General features: G+C 39.9%; 1 protein-coding gene across 2 annotated transcripts; it reads right to left on the bottom strand.

Moving 5' to 3' along the window:
• Positions 1 to 5,376: 5,376 nt before the first annotated feature.
• Positions 5,377 to 20,933, bottom strand: LOC110487353 (uncharacterized). Of its 2 annotated transcripts, none has more exons than XM_090196064.1 (2): positions 20,107 to 20,933; positions 5,377 to 9,333 (listed from the first exon to the last, which is right to left on the bottom strand). In XM_090196064.1, exons 1-2 carry the CDS (start codon positions 20,486 to 20,488, stop codon positions 8,036 to 8,038), a joined length of 1,680 nt encoding a protein of 559 aa, XP_090052190.1. In that variant the 5' UTR covers positions 20,489 to 20,933; the 3' UTR covers positions 5,377 to 8,035. The 2 variants fall into 2 exon arrangements, with proteins under 2 accessions (XP_090052190.1, XP_090052191.1); XM_090196065.1 differs by having other exon boundaries at positions 20,116 to 20,933.
• Positions 20,934 to 22,145: the final 1,212 nt, after the last annotated feature.

Genomic DNA, 22,145 nt, shown 5'->3' with positions numbered 1-22,145 from the left:
GGGATACAGCCTGGATTAGAACCAGGGATTGTAGGGACTCCTCTTGCACTGAGATGCAGTGCCTTAGAATGCTGGCCCACTTGGGAGGCCCTGCTTAAATATCTATACCCGGAGTCTGACATCGTTCTGATATTTCTTAATTTCTTTCTTGTTATTTTGGGGATTTGTGTGTGTATTGATTTGTATTGGTAGATATTACTGCACTGTTGGAGCTATAAGCATCAGCATTTCGCTGCACCTCTGATAACATCCGTAAAATATGTGTAAGCAACCAAAAACATTTGATGACAAGTCTGATTTATTTGGAAAGTTTTTAGGCTGTAGAGACGACGATAATAAAATATATTGTGGACTACAGTATTTAACTAAAATAATATATTGGATGCATGATTAATGCGTTTTGTTGGTTGCCCGCTCTTTGATGGTATCCACTAGATTATACGTCACACTAGCCGCGTCGCCTGAAAGACGCACATCGCCACTTGCAGACACGCCTGCTGACACAGTGGAGGGAAAAGTTATGTTTTTCCAAACAAATCGTTTAAAATGTTTTATTATTAAATAATAATATTACATTGAGACATCCCGAAATGGGATGAACTACCTGAAATTGTCCAATAACAATTAGATTTGTGTTTTGTTGCAAAATGTTTGTGTGCCCTAAATCCCATCATGGATTAATGATTCACTCAGACTTCTCATTCCTAACTCACAATATTGAACTAACTTGTTATAGTATTTAGTAATTGTTATGGATTACTGGCTCGATCTTCTAGAGTACAGATGTTACCATTTTTACAGATGCACGTGTTGATTAGTGCAGATTTTAATCAGTGAGAATCAAACTTGACATCTGACATCTACATCCACTTGACATTGCATTTTAAGTTTCTGATTAATTCAGTCAAACTAACAGAAAATGATAAATAAGCAGCGACGTTACAATACATCATGTAGATGTACATAATGAACAGACTAGGTCTATACTGCTCATACATGGTGTAACAATACATCATGTGCGGCTTTAAGGCAATGCTGTTAGTGTGAGGTATAATCTAGTGGACGGAACGTTTCTTTCAACATCAGCAACAGTTAGTCAGACACCTCGGTAGCTTGCTAAACAAAATAGCCGACCCAATAAAGCTCTTTAGACGCGTTCGTGTATATTAGCCACTGTGTTTTAAACCCCCTTCTGTCGTCTAGTTAGTTATCCGATTTAATTGAATATTTTTCGTGTTGTTGTCATTAGTCAGCTAGCGGGCTAGTTAAGTTAGCATTAGCCTAGCTAGCTAACATCCCAGACCATGAGCTCACTAAACTACTCTCGTCCTGCTAAAGAAGAGGAGGTCTGCTGGACGGAGGAAGATGGTCTGTGGGTGAACATTGTCGTGAAAGAGGAAGAGGAGGCTGTCACAAAACAAAACAAGTAGAGGGTGAGGCTGTTACAGTGAAAGAAGAGGAGGATGTTACAGTAAAAGGAGAGGAGGATGCAGTTTATGGAGTGAAAGAGGAGGAGGGGGAGATTACTGTTACATCGAAAAAGGAGGAGGAAGAAGAGGAGGAAACTGGATATCTGGGCCCGGTTTCCCAAACGCATCTTAAGGCATCCGATGGTTCTAACGGTGAACTTAGCCATAAGATGGTTTTGAGAAACCGTTCCCTGACTTAGTAACTGTGTTGTAGCCACAATTTGGTTACCTATAAGTACAAACAGTTATGTTTTTGTTTTATATTTACAAAATTAAAATTACATTTTAAATGTTTTCTTTACTCAAGTATGTCAATTGGGTACTTTTTCCACCACTGTATTTTTATAACGATCCCTTGCGTCATGCAGCCGTTCCTCTGGGTAACCCTGCTGTCTGAAACACTCATCCAGCCCTTCCTCTGGGTAACCCCGCTGTCTGAAACACTCATCCAGCCATTCCTCTGGGTAACCCCGCTGTCTGAAACACTCATCCAGCCCTTCCTCTGGGTAACCCTGCTGTCTGAAACACTCATCCAGACGTTCATCTGGGTAACCCCGCTGTCTGAAACACTCATCGAGACAGTCGGCTTGTTTGTCATAGTCACACTGTGTACTACAAATCCTGTGTATGCAACTGTATTGGCTGATGGGGAGGTTATTTTTTAGGGGTGTAGGGTGGAAGCTGTCTCTGCGTAACAGGGAATTCCTGTCAGTCGGCCTCCTGTATAGGTCTGTGCTAAAGCCACTCCCCTCCCTCTTAATCAAAATGTCCAGGTAACTTGTTTCATGCGCATCAAAGGTGAGGGTGAATTTCAGATGTTCACTGCTTGTATTGATGAAGGAGTGAAATCGATGAAGTTCCTCTGCTGTCCCCTGGAATAGAAGGAACACGTCATCAATGAAGCCTTTTTCGGAGCCTGATGTGCTATAATGGATTGTTAGGGCTGTCAATCACATTCTTCTCTAACAAACCCCACATACAGATTGGAATAATTAGATGCTATTTTGAAACTACAATGACCATAATGCACTGCGTGTCTACTTGTCTTTATTTTAAACCTGCTATGATTAAGGTTTTACTGCTAACCTACAAAGCATTACATGAGCTTGCTCCTACCTATCTCTCTGATTTGGTCCTGCCGTACATACCTACACGTACGCTACGGTCACAAGACGCAGGCCTCCTAATTGTCCCTAGAATTTCTAAGCAAACAGCTGGAGGCAGGGCTTTTTCCTATAGAGCTCCATTTTTATGTAATGGTCTGCCTACCCACGTGAGAGACGCAAACTCGGTCTCAACCTTTAAGTCTTTACTGAAGACTCATCTCTTCAGTGGGTCATATGATTGAGTGTAGTCTGGCCCAGGAGTGTGAAGGTGAACGGAAAGGCTCTGGAACAACGAACCGCCCTTGCTGTCTCTGCCTGGCCGGTTCCCCTCTTTCCACTGGGATTCTCTGCCTCTAACCCTATTACAGGGGCTGAGTCACTGGCTTACTAGGGCTCTTTCATAGCGTCCCTAGGAGTGGTGCGTCACTTGAATGGGTTGAGTCACTGATGTGATCTTCCTGTCTGGGTTGGCGCCCCCCCTTGGGTTGTACCGTGGCGGAGATCTTTGTGGGCTATACTCGGCCTTGTCTCAGTTTGGTAAGTTGGTGGTTGAAGATATCCCTCTAGTGGTGTGGGGGCTGTGCTTTGGCAAATTGGGTGGGGTTATATCCTTCCTGTTTGGCCCTGTCCGGGGTGTCATCGGATGGGGCCACAGTGTCTCCTGACCCCTCCTGTCTCAGCCTCCAGTATTTATGCTGCAGTAGTTTGTGTCGGGGGCTAGGGTCAGTTTGTTATATCTGGAGTACTTCTCCTGTCCTATCCGGTGTCCTGTGTGAATTTAAGTATGCTCTCTCTCTCTCTTTCTCTCTCTCTCTCTCAAAGGACATGAACTCTAGGACCATGCCTCAGGACTACCTGACATGATGACTTCTTGCTGTCCCCAGTCCACCTGGCCGTGCTGCTGCTCCAGTTTCAACTGTTCTGCCTGTGATTATTATTATTTGACCATGCTGGTCATTTATGAACATTTGAACATCTTGGCCATGTTCTGTTATAATCTCCACCCGGCACAGCCAGAAGAGGACTGGCCACCCCACATAGCCTGGTTCCGCTCTAGGTTTCTTCCTAGGTTTTGGCCTTTCTAGGGAGTTTTTACTAGCTCCCGTGCTTCTACACCTGCATTGCTTGCTGTTTGGGGTTTTAGGCTGGGTTTCTGTACAGGACTTTGAGATATCAGCTGATGTACGAAGGACTATATAAATACATTTGACGATTGGGACGATAACGTCCCACACACTCTAAAGAGGTTAAGCATATCCCAGTTTAGGTCACCTAACAGAACGAACTCTGAAGATAGATGGGGGCAATCAATTCACATATGGTGTCCAGGGCACAGCTGGGAGCTGAGGGGGGTCTGTAACAGGCGGCAACAGTGAGAGACTTATTTCTGGAGATAATAATTTGTAAAATTATGTACGAAGGACTATATAAATACATTTGATTTCATTTAAAAGAGACAGAAGAATGCACAATGGTCAATGCTATCTGGAATCCTTGGGACATCCCTACCTTAACCCCTACTTTCACCATTTTAAATGTCAACTTAAATGGGCTAGGGACGTCCCAAGGATGTATCTCTACCTGAAAATACATGATCTAAGTGATTGATCGTTGGTATTCAGCAGTCAAAGCCTTATTTACTTTAATGAACTACTAAAATAGTGATTTTGTCACAGCAGCTCTACACTTTGACTGACTGATCCATCCCTCCTCAGCCTTCCTCTCCTCTCCTCTGAAGACCCAGTGAGGGAGGAGCTCAGTCAGAGAGCTGTTGAGGGACTGATTAGGAAGAACACTAACAGCCAGAGAGGTGAGAGGTCACAGATGGTTTAGATGGTAAATATTTATGTCCCCTTAGTGGTTCATCACGAAAGCAAAAGGGAATATGTTCCATCATCTATGTTTATTTACATTAGTGCAAGTTATCCACTGATATTGGTGTAATTTCTCACCCCTTTTGGCTGTATGAAAGTTAATTTCCCCTCAGACACAAACATTTGTCCTTTGGTAATTTGTGTAGAATGTACTTTTCACCCCATCTTTTTACATTGCTGATGCATATTCAGTGGCCTGACTGCGTCAAAGGCCCATCCTGGTAGATCTGAACCTATTGCAACTTGGAGAGATCAGATAACAGAAGTCACATTTAGGTGCCAGATGTAACTGACGCCATAGATGCTACATATCCATTACTTTGAGTGTTTTATATAATGTGACTAAATGTGTTGCAGGGACAGTCAAGAAATGGAACGGCAAGGCCACAGAACATGACATAAGCAGAGCTGTGGGAGATCAACTCGAGCCGAGGGTGGTGTTTACCACTCCTTCAACAGTGGGATTGATCGATTTGTTTGTTTCTGTTTTTTATACTAAAGAGGGACCAAGACTCTTTGGATTGGTCGGTCATTGGGTTCATATATATCTCCCTCACTAACTTTAAGCATCAGCTGTCAGAGCAGCTTAACGATCATTGCGCCTGTACACAGCACATCTGGAAAAGGCCACACCCAACTACCTCATCCCCGTATTGTTATTTATTTTTGCTCCTTGGAATCCCAGTATCTCTACTTGCACATCTATCACTCCCGTGTTTAATTGCTAAATTGTAATTATTTCGCCACTATGGCCTTACCTCCTTACTCCATTTGCACACACTGTATATAGATTTTTCTGTTGTGTACTTTTGTTTATCCCACGTAACTGTGTTGTTTTTGTCGCACCGCTTTGCTTTTTCTTGGCCAGGTCACAGTTGTAAATTAGAACTTTAGCTCAAACTGGCCTACCTGGTTATAAAAATAACATTTTGTTGTTGAAATCAAATCAAGCTTTATTTATACAGCACATTTCAGACATGGATGCAACAATGGTGTTACGAATCCCTTTTGGCCCGACAGTCTAGGGGGATGGTAATGAGACCCGTAACATAACTCATACAAATTATAATAGTGACAAAGTAAAAGTGAGAACAAAATAACTACGACAACTGAAATCTACCGTCAAACTCAGGGTTTATTAATAAACACACGGTAATGGGGGGAGCAGGAAAAGGGGCTGAGCTGGACCCAAAGAAAGAAACAATAAGTATTCAAAAACACCCCTAAGCTAGACCAGCCTACTTTAACAGCTAACTAACTAACCAAAAATACAGTGGGTGGTCCACCCAGTTCTAACTAGTATATTTAACAAAGTCTATCTACGGGTTAGTGTATGCCCATGGGTGACTTGTCTTGGTTTCCCCTTTTCCCACCAGCAATCAAACAAACTCCATAACCAAAAACAATACTCACAGGGGATGACAAAGTGCTATGGAGGTGCTCAAACAAAAGAGAGGTTAATACACAAAGAGAGAGTGAAACACAGATCTACAAACATGGCATTTACAGAGAGATTGAGCTCTAGAGCAAACAACTGATGGGGTTTTTAAACCAAGGGAAATGAACTGTGATTGGGTAGGAAACAGGAGGAGGTGTGTCTTCTGATTGATCATTGGATTGGTGACTGACTGGGGAGTGATGATTCTCACCTGTGAGGGGAGAAGGAGAGAAAAGAACACAGGATACACACACACACAGACACAGGATACCTGTATCCGTAACAAATGGCTTCACAGGAAAAAACGAAAATAAACAAATATTTAGTACACAACAAAAAGAAGACTAATAACTGAAAGACTAATGGGCACCCTAAGGAAATTCCATTGATTAAAATATTAATAGGATGCAATATCCAACCCAAAATACGAGCTTGTTTTTTTTAGGAGGGGTTCTGAAAGACACTATGGGGGTGTCCACTGAAAGTTGACTAGTAACAACAACTGGGACCTAAAAGACAACCACCCTGAGACCCACTAAATCTGGCCAAGAAGAGACAAACAAAAGAAAAACCCACACCAAACTTAGACAGGAAGCAAAACAAAAAGGCGGAGCAACTAAAGGTGTTGACTCTCCACATCTATCAAGACAACTGGAGCACTGGGCCAGACACTCTTAAATAGAACCTGGACCAGCTCAGGTGAAACACCTTCCCACTAACGAGATGGACAAGCCAGCACAGGTGTAACACATACTGACTAACGAGGTGACACCAATCAGTGCACCGAAGACACATTTCAGTTGAATATATTCAGTTGTTCAACTGACTAGGTATCCCCCTTTTCTACGAGCTAAGGTCCAACCTGAAAATATAAATGGAAAAACCAAAGCCTGTAACATCTTCCCCTTTAAGACAACAAATATATCCTATATTTTTGTTGGACAAGTTTGCTCAAAACCAACTAAAAACAAGAAAAAAAACGTATTTCTAAATATTAATATACAATAATATATATTTTTCTCCTTTTCCTAGAATCCTATTTTAGAATCCTAAAATTCATGAGCTTCTATAACACTTGTCTTCCTAAAACTCACTAGCTTCTAGAACTCTCGTCCCCTTGGACAACCAAGTTGTCCTTACCAAAGACATGTCTGGTATCAAGAGGAAACTCCTGCGATATCCGTAGTAACTTTCCACCTCATTGCGAAGCTTCTCTCTTTTCAGGGTTCACTCAATAGGCTTGTTGTTGGATCAGGGCCCAGTCATGCTGTAGTACATTTGGGTTGGCACATCTGAGAATGAACCTTGATAGTCTAAAAGCAGGATAACAATGTCAAAATAATTGTACCCAAAAATTGTCAGTTGGTTGCATAAATAATTATTACTGAATGTTACATGAATTGTAAATATGAAATATCAAAACCAAATATACACCCCTTTGTTAATATGTGTTGACAATAATTTACTTAATGGTGAGGCTTGGAATAATAAAACATGTATCTTTTGTCAGGCTGAATGTTTGAAATATGGGATTATTTGAGACATGCTTCTTCAGTAAGTGGAATAAAGACAAGTAGCATTTGAATGTTGTAAAGAAATACTGGAGTGATGTAGGATTTTTAAGAAAATTGATTATAGACCAATGTATTATACTGCGTCCATGTGTTTATGCTGCAAGTATGTTGAAATTAAGTTGTTTTCCAGTCATTGAAAAAACAACCCGAAAAGACATCTTTTCAACTTTCACTTTCAACTACAACCAAACATAGTCCTATTTTCAACGTATTTCCAATGACATTTTGCTAAATTGGAATAGCGCAATGTCAAAACACAGTTTTAACATGTCGAAATCAATAACCAATATGCAAAAAGTTTGGGATATATTGAAAACCGAAACATGTTGAAGTGTTGCGTTTTGATTCAAGTGGGCCACCAACGTGGTAAGTGTAACACAATTGTCACTTTTTGTTAAATCACATAAATAGTACTCTTTCAATTCAGAGCCTGGATTTTTCCGCTGAGGCTAATATCAACTGAACAGGGGACAAACGTTCAGGGTTCATTCTACATTCTGACATTCATTCAAATATTGCTACGACAATGTTAAAACATTCTACATTGTGACATTGATATCATGAAACAACTTCTTCATGTATGTATTTTCTGATGTTTAATCAGAGACCTTTTATCAGAGTATCTCTTCCCACATTGATCACAGCCATAAGATTTCTCTCCTGTGTGTGTTCTCTGGTGAATAGTTAGATAGCAAGATGTGGAAAAACTCTTCCCACATTGATCACAGCTATAAGGTTTCTCTCCTGTGTGTGTTCTCTGGTGTACTATCAGGCTGCTTGGGTGAGGAAAACTCTTCCCACATTGATCACAGCCAAAAGGTTTCTCTCCAGTATGTGTTCGCTGGTGTTTAGTTAGACAGCTAGCTGTGGTAAAACTCTTCCCACATTGATTACAGCTAAAAGGTTTCTCTCCAGTGTGTGTTCTCTGGTGTGATTTCAGGGTTTGAAGCCCAATAAAAGTCATCCCACAGTGATCACAGCCATAAGGTTTCTCTCCTGTGTGTATTCTCTGGTGTATAGTTAGACAGCTAGATGTAGTAAAACCCTTCCCACAGTGATCACAGCTATAAGGTTTCTCTCCTGTGTGTCCCCGCTGGTGTACTATCAGGTTGCTTAGCTGAGTAAAACTCTTCCCACATTGATCACAGCAATAAGGTTTCTCTCCAGTGTGTGTTCTCTGGTGTATAGTTAGACGGCTAGATGTAGTAAAACCCTTCCCACATTGGTCACAGCTAAAAGGTTTCTCTCCTGTGTGTCCACGCTGGTGTACTATCAGGCTGCTTAGCTGAGAAAAACTTATCCCACATTGATAACAGCCAAAAGGTTTCTCTCCAGAATGTATTCTCTGGTGTGACTTCAGGGTTTGTAGCAGAATAAATCTCTTCCCACATTGATCACAGGCGTAAGGTTTCTCTCCTGTGTGTGTTCTCTGGTGTATAGTTAGATAGCTAGATGAAGTAAAACTCTTCCCACATTGATCACAGCTATAGGGTTTCTCTCCTGTGTGTGTTCTCTGGTGTATAGTTAGATTGCTAGATGTTGTAAAACTCTTCCCACATTGATCACAGCTATAGGGTTTCTCTCCTGTGTGTGATCTCTGGTGTGATTTTAGGGTGTGTAGCAGAGTAAAACTTTTCCCACATTGATCACAGCTGTAAGGTTTCTCTCCTGTGTGAATTCTTTGATGTATTTTAAGGTTTGATGAAGAGTTGAATCTTTTCCCACAGTCAGAGCAGCAGTGAGTTCTCTTCCCTGTGGTTTTATGTTGGTGTTTCTTGAGGAGTTCTGATCTGGAGAGACTGGTCTTTGCCTTGTCAGCATCATGATGTTGTTGAGGCTCCCCAGAGGATCCACGATTGTCCCGTCTCTCTCCTGTGTGAACGACAAAGTCAGACAGATGCTTAAAGGTCCACAACAGCAGAAATCCACTGTTTACTTGAGGTAAAAGGTGTTGCCCAGAGCTTACCCATGAAGTTGTACAACAATTGACGTCTGTTAAATTTGAAAGTCAAGATAGCAACAATAGTCAGATGTAGTCTTGTTTTCACATTAGTAGTAACATCGATGATTGTAGGCTAGAAATAAGTTATTCAAGTTGTTGAAATCCTAAACAGTGTGCCAGACGACCTTTGGTCTCCAATATAGGCCCCTTTCTGTGTTTGCTAAAATTGCGGCACCAGGGCAATGCGCACACAATTTGGTTGCAGAAACTCCTCCCTGTTAATGAGGAAACTGCTAGCTTTGTATGTAGTATATCTGCCTGGAGCTAAAATGTTGAGCGAATATTTTAGATTTTCACAATGTATTCTGAATATTAGAGTGCTACTCAAGAAAACTCACATAAAGTTCTGTGTCTATTCACTAATTCACCACCGTGGGGGAAAACTCAGAGAGGTCTCATAGGCTGACAGCAAAAATAGCCTCCATTTACAAGTTGCTTATGAGTGCATTTCACACTACTTTTGGATTATAATTGTAAGGCTCGCTTGAAACACCTACTTAATATGTTTATGTTATTGTCACAAATCAACTGCTTTATACTTAAAAAATACTTAAACCAGTAAGATTCTCTTTGGCTAGCTTTTCCATCAGCCTGACAATGAGGATTTGCACACTAAGTGTTTAACAAATTGGCCCATAACTTCAACCAACAACAACATAGACCTACTGTAGGACCCATAACTTCACCTAACAACAACATACACCCACTGTAGGACCCATAACTTCACCTAACAACAACATAGACCTACTGTAGGACCCCATAACTTCACCTAACAACAACATACACCCACTGTAGGACCCATAACTTCACCTAACAACAACATAGACCTAGGACTATAAATCATTTCATTGTTCAGGTGAAACATGGAAACTAAAATGTCTTTGTCATGAAATTTCATAACCAGATAATTTTGGGAATAATCCCACTAGGCTACTCTGTAATGTGTTGTCATTCTAAATTTCCTGAATAAAAGAAAATAGCTCTGTGTGTTGTACAATAGCCTGTCCATCAAGGAAAGGTTCTCTACACATTATGAGAAAAGTATCTCTGTCTCCAAACAGACTAACGAGACCCTACTATAAATCAAGCAGACAATAGCAGACACATTATAAACATAGATTTGTTAGGGATGTTGGATCCAATGTGGAGCACGGCATAACTGTCTTGACCAGAGTAATGAATGAAGAAGCACTTTGATTGTTGCTGCATGTTGTGATGTTTGTCATTTGACTGGCATTCAGAAAATGATTTCCTGGATCAGCTGATGATAGTTGAACATGTGACTAACTAAACAGCTACAGTATTAAAAATGATGTGTAATTATTGAATAACCACATTAATGACAGTATCCATTGGGGTGTTGTCAATAAAGTTAAGGTGACTCTCGGTTAGAACCATTGGATTTAGCAAACTCTGAAATGATTTAGGATTTATGTGCCCATGAAAAAGGTTTTCCCAGCGTAACAAAAGGAGACACTAAATGTTACGTAGGTAGAGTGCATTTCAGAGATCTGACTACAAAAAAACTGTCCTAACAGGACAATAACCTAAACCACAAGGTGTTATATCAATAATCAAATATCAAGCATTACTAGCTGGCCAACGCTCTGGTTAAACCGGATGTCCTCAGATAACTCTGGGCCCAGTGTCCTCAGTCAAGTTTAGAGCCTACATGCAATAACATGATTATCCGAAGGACACATGGCTGCCATCACTCAAATATACTCCCCGGTAAACTCCAAAGAACATCCTGCAACAGTAACGAGCTTAGAGTGCCAAACTATTTCACTGACATTGACCCTTGCATGCACTCCTGAAAAAACAGGAAACACCTGAGCCTAAAGCAGACACTGCCAGTTCCCCTTATCTCACGCTTCCTTGACACACAGACATTTCATGAGCACGCACACTCACACTCCACCCCCCTCTACTGGTCGGGTGCCAAGAGCAGAGGACTCTGCTTTGCACCAATGGGGCTCCTGCTCTGGCTAGAGCAGGCCCGCCTCCAACTCTTCAGGACCAGTCAGAAGACCAACACGACGAGACTCCACCTACATTATTCTGTGTATACATTCTGCTGCAAATTCTGTTTAGGCAGCCTAATTAGCTGACTCCTGACAGAGCCATATGCTTAGGTCCGTGCACGCTTAACTGCAGGACAAGATATCTCTGACTTTAAATAAACTGCCTTTTTGCTACACTTGATTCCACTCTGTCCAGCGTCGTTGTTTTGCGCTCCCTCTCCAGTATGTGAACACCAACAAAGGCCAAATCTACACTGGAGGAGCTTACCAAGATGACATTGAATGTTGAACTTAAATTGCCTTGAAGGTCTATGGCAAGACTTGAACATGGCTTCCTAGCAATGATCAACAACCAACTTGACAGATCAGGAAGGACTTTAAAAAGAATAATGAATATTCACATGAAGATCAGTCGCCTATTGGATGACATAACGACTTCCCATCAAGCAAACTCCTTGAATGTCTTACTATGACATCACTCACTCCTTCTAGTTTGCAGTTGTCTAAAAAAAAAAACGATTTTCCTCAAAACATTTATTTGTTTCCCTTTAGTGTGTTTATACTTTACTGTATTTATATATCACTTTTCAACAGGAAAATGTGAAACATCCCTGGAGGACGTCATGAACAATTCATACAGTACAAAAACATATTCAAGTGTAGAATGCCCTTTTAAAAATCACACACTAGTTCAACAACTGCAGAGTTTGTGCCCCTGGTCATCCCTACTGCCTCTGATCTAGCGTACTCACTAAACACATACTTCGCTTGTAACTTATGTCTGAGTGTTCCCATGGCTATTTCTTAAATAGAAATACAAGAGAATTGTGCTGTCTGGTTTGCTTAATATACGGAAGGTCAAATCATTTATACTTTTACCACTGATACTTAAGTATCTTTTAGCAATGACGTTTACTTCGTATTTTACTGGGTGACTTTCACTTTTACTTGAGACATTTTCTATTAACAAATCTTTACTTTTACTCAAGTATGACAATTGGGTACTTTTTCAACCACTGTTCAGGACGTTTAGCACCCAATACCCAACATTCACTTGGTGGCTTGAAATAGGAGTGCTGAACTAGGATCTGTTTAGCATTTGTGAGTAGAATGAAGAACATTACTTTAACACTACTGTCTATAAGCTATCATAACATGTGGGTTTTTTCTTGGGGACAAGGTATCGGAACGCTTTTGAATGGTCTACAAAGCATGCCCCCAGGTCAAAGTTGGTTTTTTGCAGACAAGGATAATATTGTTACTTCACAACATAGTATGTTATCACAACTCTATTAAAAGGACATTCTATACAAGGTGTCAATTCAGCCCTTCTATTTGATGGGAACTAGCCCTTACCCCCCTACACACCTCAAGTTAGCTCTTTCATGCAAACAAAAGGCAACATCAATAATGGCTCTCTCTGGTTTGGGGAGCAAACACCATAACCACTACTCTACCGGAGAGACACTCTTTTTTATTTTTAAAATGCAGAGACTCTTTTTTCTTTTTCCCATGCTATTACCTAACAACCTGTTAAGGGAATTTTTATCAATAATGACTAATTATTTATACATTTCAATCAGGACTGATCAGAATACTATTATGTTACTGTATATGTATGAATTTTCTATTTAATCCTAGTACTGAATATAATGTGTGTAAATATAATCAAGAATTAGAACAATGACTGTCTGTTCCTTGGGAGAAATTAATTAACTATATCGCCAGACTGGCTAGAATGCTTATCTACACAGGCTGACCTTGGCTCTAGACGATGTGAGAAGGCTTGAGAACTATACAGCCTTTGTACCAGTGACAAGAAGAGACGGAACAGTTAGAAAACGCTGACGTCATTTTCAGTTTATAACCTGTGGTAAAATGTATCATGGGCAGTACTTTCGAGAATAAATGATGCTGGTTGATTTTATAGACGGGTCTCTGTCCATTTTATACAAATAAGAGTCTTACAAATTCTTATGAATTGACAGAGTGTTTAATTTTAATTGGGTATTAAAACATACAGAAATTAAATTCCTCTAACACAACCTTATTCTAAAATCAAGCTAGATTGGAGTCCATTCAGAATTAAATTGATACCTGTTACATTCTACATCAGTTACTTATTTTTGAATGGAAATAATCAGTATACAGAATTTGACATTGAATGTAAAGAACATGGACTGAAAGTGAATTACAATAGTATTTTTTTAAAACCATATCCCCCCTGTAAGCAATGATCATTTCTAACTACATGACTTGCCCAATCATGTCTAAGCAATGATTACTTCCAGTGAGGAAGGAATTGCGCTATGACGCATAACCACAGTGGGCTGCAGGCATAATCCACATAAGCAGTAGCCAGGGGGCCACCGACCATTATTATCATTATAATTATTTTATCAGCGGTCACTTACTGTTGTGTTACAATAGTAAAATACACAAGGTGACATTTAGAGATTTGGTTGTGAATCAGCAGTTGGTTATCAAATAAAAGTTTGTCACATACACATATGTTATTGTACAGGCAGCAAAATGTTGGTTTCTAGCTCCAACAATGCAGTAATACCTAACAATACAAAACACACAATCCTAAAAATGTATGCAGTGAATATCAGAACAAATATTGCCAGTCACTGAGTCACAATTAGCCATGTCAGCTACAAAAATGTAGATTGGTAAGTTAGTCTAGCCAGTTATCTAAACTTCTTGTAATAATGGCCCGATACCGACTGGGCACGCAGGGGCAAGTGCCCAAGGGCCCTGACCTCCAGGAGGCCCCCAATGATTGTGTTAGTCACTCTCACTCAGACATTGCATAAATCTTGGCAAAATGTGTAGAATTGAGGCAAATTCACTGTAATACTGCACCTTTTCTCTGCTCCATGGCAAAATGAGTCTAATTGCAGGGCCCCCAATAGCCATGTTAAGATCCAAATGAACAACATAACATGGACAGAGGGGGACCTGGGACTTCATCCACAAATCATCTCAGAGTAATTGCTGATCTAGGATGTGTCTATAATCTTATTTTTGTTGTAAACTGCTAAACTGATCACTCCTACTCTGAGACACTTGATACGTAAGGCCCCAGGCTAGATTGAATGTTAACACTTGGCCCCTGGGGTTGAGTGGGGTCATATGGGTATCAAACTTCATGCTAATGTATGGAGTAGGAGTAATGAGTTATTGCTGATGTGGACGAGGCAGAGGCTCAAGTGTTTCCACTGTACAAGATATATGTGGAATGGTTACAGACAATATACAGGTGAGAGGTCAAAAGTATATTATATGCAAATAACAGGATTGGGTTGTGCAGCTGACAGTAGTGGCTCACTCAATCTTTACATATATCCCTCCTTTTGTCCTCCCTAGAAGTAATCACTGATTAGAAATGACTAGACAGGTTAAAGCCATGTAGTGGAGCCCTGCCCATTCCTGTCTAAGCAATGATTACTTCAAGGAGGGAGGAAGGAGTTGCTCAGTAATTTGTATCAAACATCTCAGTTCTCCCAAAGTGCCCCCTTTCAATTCTCTGCATGAACAGGAAATACAGTGGAAACTCCTTCTGGGCCATGCATACGCCAATCTAATGCTTTTACATTTATGGCGAATAGTGAATCATATTATGTACGCCCTTCAGGAGAAGTGAGTGTTTGATGTCATTACACTAAATTGAAATATTGATCATCATAAGTGATTTCTTACAGACATCCCACCAAATGATGTTAAATATATTTCAAAAGGACAAATTATGAAAGACTACAAATGAAATGCATCACCCACATATGAAGCATATTCAATGTCTACATGAACAAATATAGCAATGTGCAGAATAAATTAGCAATTTCAATTGTCATTGATTGACATATCCCCTCATCCCAAATCACACATGTCTACATCAAGTAGCACCTTTCCATCTAACTGCACCGTAGGTCTGCCCACATGGGACAAGTGAGAGGGGGGAAAAAAATTCACACGCTAGATCAAACAATGAAAGTTCAGCAGGATGTCATCCAGAATGTGGAAATTTAAGGCCCTTTGCAAGGGGTCAAAGGTCACAATAGGGCAGAATGGAAAGTATCACCAATAACCAGAGACTGGATGTATTATTAGTGTATTTGTAAACTGTTCTGCATATGCACATAAAGAACCTGGTTAATTTTTCCCCCGTTAGTTGGAATTTCTCTACCCCACACTGTCAGATCGCCAAGTTATAGTTGTCATAGTTCATGAATGTCTTTGACAGGAAAGTTGTGGAAAGTTGTGGTTAGCCCCCATTAACATCGACAGAGCTGAAGTGGAGCGAGTCGAGAGTTCCAAGTTCCTTGGTGTCCACATCACCAACAAACTATCATGGTTGAAACACACCAACACAGTTGTGAAGAGGGCACGACAAAAACTTTCCCCCCTCAGGAGACTGACCATCCCCAGATCCTCAAAAAGTTCTACAGCTGCACCATCGAGAGCATCCTGAGAGGTTGTATGGTACGGCAACTGCTGGGCATCTGGCCATAAGGCGCTACAGAGGGTAGTGCGTATGGCCCAGTACATTACTGGGGCAAAGCTTCCTGACATCAAGGACCTATATACTAAGCGTTGTCACAGGAAGGGCCAAAAAATTGTCAAAGAGCCCCCACCCCCCCAGTGTTTTTACACTGCTGCTACTCACTGTTAATTATAAATGCAAAGTCACTTTACAAATGACCTCAACTAACCTGAACCCCCGCACATTGACTCGGTACCGGTACACCATGTATATAGCCTCGTTATTGTTATGTAATTGTCTTGTGTTACTTATGGATTTAATTTAATTTTTTGACTTTAGTTAACTTAGGAGAATTTTAACGAAAATCTTAACGATATTTCTTAACCTGCATTATTGGTTAAGGGCTTGCAAGTAAGACCTTCACGGTAAGGTCCACAGCTGTTGTATTCGGCGCATGTGACAAATAAAATGTACTTGATTTGGCTTGGTTTTTGCTCTGGCATGCACGGTCAACTGTGGGACCTTTTATAGACAGGCCTGCCTTTCCAAATCATGTCAAATCAATTGAATTTACCATAGCTGTACTCCAATCAAGTTGTAGAAAGCACTGGAGCTCAATTTGAGACTCATTGCAAAGGGGAAGAATCATTATGTAAATAAGGTATTTCTGCTTTTTATTTGTAAATAATTTGCTCAAATGTATAAACCCGATATTCACTTTATCATCATAGGGTATTGTGTGTAGATTGAGGGAAAATATTAACGTAATTAGAATAGGTAATAGCATGGGAAAAAGGAGTCTCTGCATTTGAAAAAGAAAAAAAGAGCGTCTCTCTGGTGGAGTAGTGGTTTTGAGAGTTCAAATCTGAGGAGAGCATTTTTTAGAGAGCCATTTTTGACGTTGCCTTTTGTTGGCATGAAAGAGCTAACTTGAGGTGTGTAGGGGGGTAGGGGCTAGTTCCCATATAATAGAAGGACTGAAGTGACACCTTGTATAGAATGTCCTTTTAATAGAGTTGTGATAACATACTATGTTGTGGAGTAACAATATTATCCTTGTCTGCAAAATGCCAACTTTGACCTGGGGGCATGCTTTGCAGACCATTCAAAAGCGTTTCCGATACCTTGTCCCCAAGAAAAAACCCACATGTTATGATAGCTTATAGGCAGTAGTAGGCAAATGAAGGGACAAAGTTCCAATATTAAGATGATGGAATAACATTTCTAGGGTCTATTTGCTGGTAATTGGAAACACGCCCTTTTCGAATTTCGTCCCCCGTTCCTAAACATATCCATCCTATAGTGTAGGTTTTGCAGATTCATAATCTATGCTTGTAGTCATCAGAAGAAGATTGAGGAACGGTTGGTGGATCCAAGAAGTACAAGCCCCCACACCATTCTCCGACCTCTGAAATGTTGTCTTTGATGTGTGCATTTTCAAGTACCGCTCAACATTTAGTCTCTGTCTGTCTGGTAGAGTAGTGGTTATGGTGACTGCTCCCCAAACCAGAGTTTGAGAGTTCAAATCCCAGAGAAACAGTTAATGTAGCAACTTCTTTCTTGTTGCCTTTGTGGGCCTGAAAGAGCAAACAAGAGGTATGTTGGGGAAAAGGGGCTCGTTCCCATCAAATAGCAAGAAATTTCATTTCAATAGAGATGTGATAACATACTCTGCTGTGGAGTAACAATACAACCATACTCTGCAAAAGTCAACTTTTACCTGGGGCCATTCTTTGTAGACCATTCAAAGGTGTTCCTAGTCTTGGTCCCCCTGAAGAAAGCCACATGTTACGATAGTTTAAAAATAGGTGTAGTAGTAGTTATGGTGGTGAATTCCCAAAGGAGAGGTTGTGAGTTAAATTCCTTTCAAGAGCATGCCAACTTGCTTTTGTTACCTTGACAGAACCATGTTGAGGTGGGGTTCCGGAAGGACATAGACAGCAAGGGAAATTGGATAATAAAATGTTAGGGTACAGCAACTGGTTTTGAGTAGGAGTGCTGATCTACGATCAAACCCACCCCTGTCCATATAATCTTATTCCAGGGACAACTGATTTAGAATGATCTAGGCAAAGCTGATTGTAGAAAAGTGCTCCTCTGTACGCATTTATGAAATGTCTCAGGCTAAGAATGCTGAACTGGAATCAGTCCCCCCCCCCCCCCCCCCGTCAAAGTAATGTTATTCATTCTACTCACAAATGCTAAACAGATCCTAGTTCAGCACTCCTACTTCAAGCCACCAAGTGAATGTTGGGTATTGGGTGCTAAACGTCTTGAACAGTGGTTGAAAAAGTACCCAATTGTCATACTTTAGTAAAAGTAAAGATATGTTAATAGAAAATGTCTCAAGTAAAAGTGAAAGTCAACCAGTAAAATGCAAAGTAAATGTCATTGCTAAAAGATACTTAAGTATCAGTGGTAAAAGTGTAAATTATTTGACCTTCCATACATTAAGCAAACCAGACAGCACAATTCTCTTGTATTTCTATTTAAGAAATAGCCATGGGAACACTCAGACATAAGTTACACACGAAGCATGTGTTTAGTGAGTCTGCTGGATCAGAGGCAGTAGGGATGACCAGGGATGTTCTCTTGATAAGTGTGTGAATTGGACCATTTTCCTGTCTGGCTTAGCATTCAAAATGTAAAAAGTACTTTTGGGTGCCAGGGAAACTGTATGGAGTAAAAAATATATTATTTTCTTTAGAAATGTGGTGAAGTTAAATTTAATGTTGTAAAGAAACAGAAAGAGTAAAAGTACAGATAAAAAAAACAGCTATAAACGGAATGTAGTGGAGTAGTTTAAATACATTTGTGTTAAGTAATTTACACCACTGGACTTGAAAGGAACACCTCAATTACCTCGACTAACAGGTGCCCCCACACAATGACTCTGTACCGGTACCCCATGGAGCCCATTTTTAGGCTCCCTGTTTTTATTTTACTGCTGATCTTTAATTATGTGTTACTTTCATTTCTTATTTTTTACTAAACATTTTTCTTACAGCTAAATTGTTGGTTAAGGGCTTCATTTCAGCATTTCACTGTAAGGTCTACACATGTAGTATTCGGCACATGTGACAAATTTAACTTAATTTGTAACACATGAAAACATGTTGTGAACCTGGTGTGACATGATTGAAGCTGTGCTGACACCTAGTGGACATCAAGAGGACCTACCTACACTACACACACACATACATACACATACATATATATATATATATATATATATATATATATATATATATATATATATATATATATATATATATATATATATATATATATATATATATATATATATATACACACACTATAACCTTAAAACAGATAGGATGCTTTACATAAGTTGCTATTTTTTATTAGACACTAATATATATGTCCAATAAACAGACGTTCAAAAGTCGGAATGTAAAGCAAAAACGACTGGAAAGTTATTCAAAAGCAGCTGTAGTGAATCAAACATCTTGGGGTTACCTGAAATAGGTCAAAGTATATATTTTACATGTTCTAATTTATTTAATCTTTAATTACCTAGGCAAGATGAACTTAACAACATCGACACAAGTTACCTGCTATATTTGGGAAACAGGATTAACAGAGAGAACTTGGCAAAATACAATGCATGTTTCTGTAGTACGAGTAGGTATATACAGTTAAATCGGTAAAAAATTGTGTACAAGCCACCTAGCAAATAAAATACTGGAGCTTTCGGTCATTGGTTACATTTCAACCACAGCGATTCCCTAATTGAGGCGCAACAGAGTTCACCGGCAAATGCAGGAACACCGGAAATAATTACTAAACCAACGAACGAGAAATGGTAGAGGCTACCAGAGTGAAGAGACATTTTTCCGAATAAACGTGGTGAGGGAAAAACGTAATTACATAGCTCACTTCCTTATACGACTCTGTATGCGTTGTTTGTTGGCAACCTTGATATTTACGAAGTTTTTTGGAACGGATTCCTGTTGGAACGTACCTCAAATTATACCCACCCTTTTATAAGATAGTACTCACTGTATTTACTGGTGTTAATCAGATCAATGTCCCTGTTTTATAAGATGGTACTCACTGTATTTACTGGTGTTAATCAGATCAATGTCCCTGTTGTATAAGATGGTACTCACTGTACTTACTGGTGTTAATCAGATCTCCAGTCTGCTCTTCTTCGTCCTCCTCTAATGTGACAGTAATCTCCCCCTCTTCATCCTTCATTCCAAAAACGTCTTCATCTTCTTTCACGTCATCCTCCACTCCAAAAACTGCATCTTCCTCTTCTTTTACTGCAACATCTACCTCCTCTTTCACTCTGAACGCGTCTTCCTCTTCTTTCACTGAAACGTCTTTCTCTTCTTCTTTCACTGTAACAGCCTCACCCTCTACTTCTTGTTTCACGGTAACATCCTCTTCTTCCTTCTCCTCTTTCACGACAACGTTCAGCCCCAGACCTTCTTTCTCCGTCCAGCAGATCTCTTCTTTAACAGGAGGGGGGTAGTTTAGGGAGCTCATGTTCGGGGATGTTAGCTAGCTAGCTATCATTAGCGACTAGGCTAATGCTAACTTAACCAGCCAGCTACTTTAGCTGACTAATACAAAATCACGTAATATTAAATTAAATAGGTTAACAAGTAGATACGACAGAAGTGTGTTTAAAACACAGTAGCTAATATAGACCGAAAGCGTATAAAGAGCTTGAATCTTTCGGCTATGTTGGCTACCGAGGTGACGAGCTGTTTCTGAAGAACCGTCCACTAGATTATACGTCACGCTGGGAGCGTCGCCTGGAAGACGCACATCCGCCGTCTGCTGACTGGAGGGAAACGCAGTTGAGGATCATATTTTATTTTCAGACAAAGATTATTTTAAATGGTTTTAATTAAATAATACTATTGTACTGAGACATACAAAGACATGAATGTGTTGATTGATTAGTGCAAATAAAAAAATGTTTACTACAGTACATTTAAGGCAGTTTAATTAAGTCTTACTAAATCTAAATAAGTAGCCAGCTACTGTAGGTCTATTCTGCTGCAACATGGTGTAACAATACATCATGTAGATGTATATAATGAACAGACTAGGTCTATATTGCTCCTACATGGTGTAACAATACATCATGTAGATGTATATAACGAACAGACTAGGTCTATACTGCTCCTACATGGTGTAACAATACATCATGTAGATGTATATAATGAACAGACTAGGTCTATATTGCTCCTACATGGTGTAACAATACATCATGTAGATGTATATAACGAACAGACTAGGTCTATACTGCTCCTACATGGTGTAACAATACATCATGTAGATGTATATAATGAACAGACTAGGTCTATACTGCTCCTACAAGGTGTAACAATATATAATGGAGATGTATATAACGAACAGACTAGGTCTATACTGCTCCTACATGGTGTAACAATACATCATGTAGATGTATACTACCGTCCAAAAGTTTGGGGTCACTTAGAAATGTCCTTGTTTTTGAAAGAAAATCAAATGTTTTAATTTATCATTTATAAACACCTGTTTTTGCTTTGTCATTATGGGGTATTGTGATGGGGTATTGGGATGTCATTATGGGGTATTGTGTGTACATTGATGAGGGGGGAAAATATATTTAATCCATGTCAGAATAAGGCTGTAACGTAACAAAATGTGGAAAAAGTGAAAGGGTCTGAATACTTTCCGAATGAACTGTATATATAGGGGCAGTACTCAGTGACATCACTTCATGAAACAGGAGGTACAAATATATAACATAGGTTCACAATATCAACATTCAAAGTATCAAAATATATGACCAAGCTAGAGGTTCACTGATGATCAACCTCCTCCTTCACATATGACTCCTGATGATCAACCTCCTCCTTCACATCTGACTCCTGATGATGAACCTCCTCCTTCTCATCTGACTCCTGATGATCAACCTCCTCCTTCACATGTGACTCCTGATGATCAACCTCCTCCTTCTCATCTGACTCCTGATGATCAACCTCCTCCTTCACATCTGACTCCTGATTATCAACCTCCTCCTTCACATCTGACTCCAGTGATCAATCATGAGCGTCTTCCTTTTTAGGGGATTCCGATGGACGACGTCATCGAATAGGCCGTCATCACCACCACAAGTTAATTGTCATTCAGGTTATCAATGGGAAGA

This window comes from Oncorhynchus mykiss, chromosome 13, assembly GCF_057628025.1.
Source record: "Oncorhynchus mykiss isolate SJ-2025 chromosome 13, ASM5762802v1, whole genome shotgun sequence".
Lineage (NCBI taxonomy): Eukaryota > Metazoa > Chordata > Actinopteri > Salmoniformes > Salmonidae > Oncorhynchus > Oncorhynchus mykiss.
Note: the sequence above shows the minus strand (reverse complement) of the source record. Positions and strands in the feature narration are given on the sequence as shown.